The following is a 6,073-nucleotide window of genomic DNA, read 5'->3' as shown; positions in this document are numbered from 1 at the left end:
CACTGTTTCCCTGAGCCCCTGACGCCCCTGGATGTAAAATATTAGCACAGAAGGCGAGTCTGAAGGCAGCCACATTCATGAGCTAAACCTGGGCTGCATGCAGCTGGGAACTGTAATGGATATTAAAAGCAAATACAGAGACTGGGGAGAATAAAATGTGATTGGAGATACACCTGCATTTCCCCCATCGACTCTTCTGCAGAGGGGTGACACGTGGTTCAGTTGTGACTGGGCACCGGGGGGCGCTGTCTCCCTACACTTGCATCCTGCACCAGTTCTAATGGAATAAAGTGACTGTTCAGTGCACATTTGGCTTCAACAGTCTGTGCATAGACCGTGGTGTGTGAACAGCTGCATCCTGTCACATCCCTCAGTCAGACTGAGTGATGGGGGAGGAGCAGAGACAGGAGGTTGGAGGCATCTACATGTACCGGATCATTAACTGACACGACATTTAATGCTGAACAAAACGTTGCCCAGGAATGTCCTTCCGAGGGGGCTGCATCATTGCTGTTATTCCGTATTTGTATCGCTGTCGCCCATGAGAACCCAGGTCACAGACCAGGCCCCCATTGTGCTAGGCGCTGCACGAACACAGAGCTGCCAAGACACTGACAATCTAACTATAAGATGAGAGACAACAGGTGGAGAGAGACTGGCCTGTGGGGAGCAGAAGAAAACAATGAGCCAATAAGGGTCAGCGTGACGGGCGAAGGTCTCAGCGCGCTTAGTGTGGTCAGTTCTTTGTAGGCATCGTGGCAGAGGAGGGTTTTGAAGGAGGGGAGTGAGTTCGTTTTGTGGATGTTTGCAGGGCGCGCGTCCCAACGTGGGGGCAGCATGGAAGAAGCTAGTTCTGCTGCAGTGCATGGCTGGCGGCTGTGATTCCTCGCCATGGCCAGGCATTGTAAAGTATCTCCGTGCGTAGCGCTGCAAAGTTCCTCGTTGCTCTCCGTGGTCAGACGTGCTGTGCAGGCGTTACGCTGATGAATCCCCATAGCAGCCCCACACGGGCGGTTCACAGGCGAAAGGCCACGTTCAGAGCTGAGCACCGTTTGCTGTCCCCCCATGTAACTTACGTCCCTTTCCGCACACCCGCTGGAATTGTGCCAGTGAGTTGGACTTCAAGGGAATAATCGAAGTTCGGGTCTCTGACTGGGGGGCAAGGAAGACAGGTGGGGAGCTAGAAAAGCAAGTAACAGCGGCCATAAGGAGGTTCAGTAGCTGTCACCCCCCATTCAGTCAGGATCACGCTTCCTCGTCTGTCCAGAGCACAGCACAGCTACCAAGCAGAGGACTTAGGACCTGATTTTAAAGGTATTTGGACACCTAACGATGCAGCTAGGCACCTTCAAAAACCTGCCCCTTCCTCCTTTGGCTCAAGACATAGAGGCTCCCGCTGCGGCTGTGGAGTTCTCCTCTTCAATCCCGTGTGACACTCTAGGTGACAACGTGCGTCGTGTTTGACGCCATGTAATACTGATGTTTGCTTCCATGCAGATAGTCTGAGGCAGCATGATCAGAGAGACCAAGTAGGGACCAGATCTATTCTGCTGTACTTGCTGTGTGTAAACCGTGATTCACCAGAACTAAACACAATCATTTCTCCCAGATCTAGCTACCCCCACAGACAGACAGACAGGACGTGCCAGGCTGTGTGACTGCACCATCTGGGTGTGTTACGTGGCTTTCCAGGAGCAGGTTAACATAAGGACTCCTTGTGTTAATTAATAACAGCAGAAACCTGTCTCAATGTGAACTTGCAATAACAATAGAAGAAGTACCGTTTCTCTGGGAGTTCTGTTTGCAAAGAAATCTGATTCACAAAACACCAACTTTACGGCTAAATTTGCCATTTGTGAGCGTCTTTGCACTTATTAAAACTCCTGATTTCGCTATTCTAAAGCCCTGCAGCCAGGCCGGATTAGCTCTCCTGTGGGCCCGGGGCTAGTAGATATTGTGGGCCCTGTATACACGTCTTCTTCTTAATTTAAAACAAAATGATCACAGTTATGGCCTGGGACAATGATGGCTGCACTAAACTTGCCTTGTAATTAACACATTCTTAAAACATGGAGCACACGGGTCGGCAGCCTATGGCACGCGTGGAAACGTGGCCCGTGAGATGATTTTGAGCAGCACTCACACTCACGCTGGGCCCACGGCACGTGGCAGAGGGCCGGGGGAAGGGCTGGGGCTGGGAGGGGCAGTGGCCACCGTGCAGGGCTGCTTGGGGCCGGGAGCAACTCCTGGCTAGGATGCTGGGCCCACGGCACGTGGGAGAGGGATGCGGGAGTCAAAGAGGGAAGACTTGGCACGCCACATCTGAAAGGTTGCCGACTCCTGCCATAGAGGGGCCCCCCTTAGCCGGAGGCCCTGGCCTGCAGCCCCTAAAGCCCCTGCGTTAATCCGGTCCCACCTGCAGCCAGTGAGCGGGGAGCAGATTTGCATGCAGGGGCCGTTCTCCGCTCTGGGGGTTTAAGAGAGAATCGGCAGGTCCCAGCCACAGACCCGTTTCCCCAGGAAGCCAAGCTCGTCTGCATCCCACCATGGCCTGGGCCCCTCTGCTCCTCACACTGCTCACGTACTGCTCGGGTGAGGGAATTAGTGACCAACATATGAAGGAAACTTGTAGGTGGAGGTTTGTCTGGGAGGGTCCGGAGCCCATGTGCTGAGTGTGTTTGTAATGTTGATTTCAGGGGTCAGCTCGCAGCCCATGGTGACGCAGGAGCCCTCGATGTCGGTGTCCCCAGGGGGGGCTGTCACTCTGTCCTGCAGCCTGAGCACCGGAGCCATCACCACCGGCAACTATCCCGGCTGGTTCCAGCAGAAACCTGGCTCTGCTCCTCAGCAGCTTATATACGATACTAATAGCAGGCCCTTGGGGATCCCTGCCCGGTTCTCTGGATCCATATCCGGTAACAAGGCTGCCCTGACCATCACCGGTGTCCTGGCAGAGGATGAGGCTGACTATTACTGTATTCTGTCGACTGCTGGAGTGTGAATCACAGTGATGCAGCCCAATGGGGAACTGAGACAAAAACCTCCCCTTTCTTCTCCCTCTCATCTCCGCCAGCCTGGGCTCTGCTCTGCTGCGCAGTTTGGTTCCTCCTGCAATAGATGAGCTGCTGGCCAGTGGCAGTGTCTGGTTGCCCAGTGGGCCAGTCTAGGGGCGCAGGTACTGCAGTGATGGGTGCAGCATAAGAACCTCGATAGAAAAGTTCAGCTGCTGGCTGCAGAGTCAACGTCCCGCTGCGGCAAAGGCTGGGGCTGTGCTAGCGAACGCAGGAGTTGTGGTCACTCTGTCCCAGAGCTCCCCTCCTCCCTGACCTTGTCCTCTAGAGCCTCGCCTTACACTAGCATCTCCCTTAACCCCCCACCACTGCCCTACCACCTGCCCCCAGCCGGGTTAGTCGACATGGTGGTAAAACACTGTCTACACTAGGGCTCCCTGTACTGCTCACACCAGGGCCTGCCACAGCAGGAGATTTCCGGAGAGACGTTAATGTAGACACAGTGACTAGTTCTCCTCCCATTTCTGACAGTTCTTCCAGCGTTGTCTCAGCCAGCGCCGTGTCCGCCCCACTGCCCGCTCTGGTGCTCCTCACTCCTGCACTAGTATGTGGGCTTCTCTCACCGGGGGGTGGGAGGGAATTGCATGTTTAATGTGCCTCCAAATCTTAGCAGTGCCTGTCCCGCTCCCATCCCCATAGAAATCATCTCTTCTCTTGCTCTGCCCCTCGGTTGTGTGCCAGGCATCCCTCCTGGGGCAGGGAGGGTAACTCAGAGATGGAGGCGAGCTGCGTTTTATCCTCGTCAGGCCCTGGCAGGGACACATCATGCCTCCTGCCGCTTGGTTCGTGTTCTCGCTCTGGTCTCCCGCCTGCTCCGGTGTCCCATGCAATGAGGCAGGCTCTGCGCTGGGAACGTTCGACCCAGCCTCCCAAACCAGAGACACCGTCCTCCCCTTCGTGGCTTCCCAGAGCACTTAGGAGTCAGCCTGTCTCTGGGGGGGAAGGAGAGCCCTCTCCAGGATTGCTCTGCGCGCTGGCTCCTATCGCCATGGTCGCAGGGCTGCTCGCTGGGGGGCAGTTCGTGATGGCCGCTCTCCTGGCGTTTCTCTTTCCCGTGTGATCACTTCCTGCCACTTCAATACAAGTCAGTGGAGACCGAAAACATCCCGGGGCCTGAACCAGAACAGAGCGAGACGGTGCCCCACCCCCACCCCACCCACGCACTCGATTTGGGGGAATTTAGATTGTGGCCCAGATTGGGGCTTCAGCGCTTGAGCTCGTTTCTGAATCCAGGGGGCAACGGCACCTCAGAGCTCTCCTAGGCCCCGATCCAGAGCCCACTGACGTCACTAGGAAGACGCCCATTGGCTCCAGTGGGCCCGTGTGGCCTGCTAGAGCACTGCCGGTGCGGTGTAGTGACACCCGGTGCCACACGGCAGCTGTTTCTCGTAGCAATGGGCCAAGATTGCAACTCGATGTCCATGACCTTCCCTCGGGCTCACACCCCGCCCATGCGCCGGGAGGGGATTCATTCACCTTTTCATTTCTTCTCCAGGAACATCTCCAGCCGGGAGGGCGAGTGGGGTGGGGGCGTGAAAGAAAAAAATGTCACAAACACCCTTGCGCATGCATTTGCACACTGGCTCCGGACACAAGTCTGCACACGGTTGTGGTGAACTCTGATTTCTCCCCTCCTAGTTCTTACATTTCCAGCCATTCAGTCTCAGAGCAGAAGTAAAAGCAGGTGACTTCGGTGACCAGACAGACGACACACCAGATAAGGAAGAGGCAAACCCAATAGCTCAGTAGTGAGCGGGGGGATGCGACACTTTCACGGAACATGTGCGTTGCACAAATCTGAACAGCCATTTTGTGGATAATTTCTGAAGAGAGAAAAGGGATAAAGTCACTGAAGGCAAATGTTTCTCAGCACAAGGGGCTCTTCAGAAGTTTGTGGGTTGATAATTATTTGTGTTTCTATACAATAGCCCTTCTCTGTGCTACTTCCTGTTTCTCTACCTGCTCGATGTCATGATGAGACCGTCTGGGATCCTTGAGGGTTTTCTATTGACTCTCTGGGGCAATGTATCCCCTGTGGGGCGATCGGGGGCTGGGTATTGTGATCAGTGAATCTCCATCGCAGGTGCCTCTCCCTGTGTTTTCCCTGTGCATCGGCTTGGCTCAGCTCTGCTACGTTCTGTGGGTGTCACACACGTATGAGAAGAGTGTATCAAGGGGCTAACAGTATCTAAAGCATCATCGTCACTGTAAGGTGCATTAGGAGAAGAGCTGTGGGATCTCGTGGTGAGTCTTCTACTGCCAGCTGTGGGGGCTGCCTTTATAAAGCAGGAGCTTGTCAGCTGTGTCTCCTCCCACAGGGCCGGCTCTGTGCGGTCACATGGCCCCTCAGGGGAGAGGAGATTAGCATAAGGGGTGGAGCTTGCATACTCCTTATTTAGGAGGTTCAGGACAAGGGGCAGATACAGCCAGGCATTCAGTGTGATCACCTTTGTTGCTTTCAGGAGTCTGAATTCGCCTCACCATGCTCTGGGCTCCGCTCCTGGTCCTGCTGGGGACGTGGTGCACAGGTGAGAACAGCGGGGAAGGGAGAGGATGAAAAGAATCCTGTTCACTCCCTGCAGTGTGAGTTCCCAGGGTCAGTTCTCCCCGGGCGGTAACACCGTTTACTATTGTCTCCCCAGCCGCCAGCTCCCAGCCTGTCCTGACTCAGCCGCCCTCCGTGACCACGTCCCCTGGACAGACAGTTAAAATCTCCTGTTCCATGAGCAGCGGCTTCACGGTGCAGAGCTATCCCCAGAGCTGGCAGCAACAGAAGTCTGGCAGCCCCCCGCGGTACCTGCTCTCTTACTACAACAGCATGAGCAGGGGCTCTGGGGTTCCCGATCGATTCTCAGGTTCCAAGGAGAGTTCCAGCAACGTTTGGTATTTAACCATCACCAGTGTCCAGGCAGAGGATGAGGCTGATTATTCCTGTGCCGTGTGGTACGGCAGTGGGGGAGTGTCTCACAGTGATGCACACACATGGGGAAGTGAGACAGAAA

At 55.2% G+C, this 6,073-nt stretch overlaps 1 protein-coding gene across 1 annotated transcript; it reads left to right on the top strand.

Annotated features, from left to right (window-relative positions):
* Positions 1-2,523: 2,523 nt before the first annotated feature.
* On the top strand, positions 2,524-6,022 carry LOC137141582 (uncharacterized; the record flags this gene model as incomplete). Its single annotated transcript, XM_067530513.1, has 4 exons — positions 2,524-2,592; positions 2,697-2,995; positions 3,543-3,615; positions 5,714-6,022. Coding segments are annotated over exons 1-4 (727 nt in total), but the record flags the coding sequence as incomplete, so codon positions are not given.
* Positions 6,023-6,073: the final 51 nt, after the last annotated feature.

This window comes from Emydura macquarii, unplaced genomic scaffold (assembly GCF_026122565.2).
Source record: "Emydura macquarii macquarii isolate MOO-44397 ecotype Brisbane River unplaced genomic scaffold, CSIRO-AGI_Emac_v2 contig_3091, whole genome shotgun sequence".
In the NCBI taxonomy this organism is placed as follows: domain Eukaryota; kingdom Metazoa; phylum Chordata; order Testudines; family Chelidae; genus Emydura; species Emydura macquarii.
Note: the sequence above shows the minus strand (reverse complement) of the source record. Positions and strands in the feature narration are given on the sequence as shown.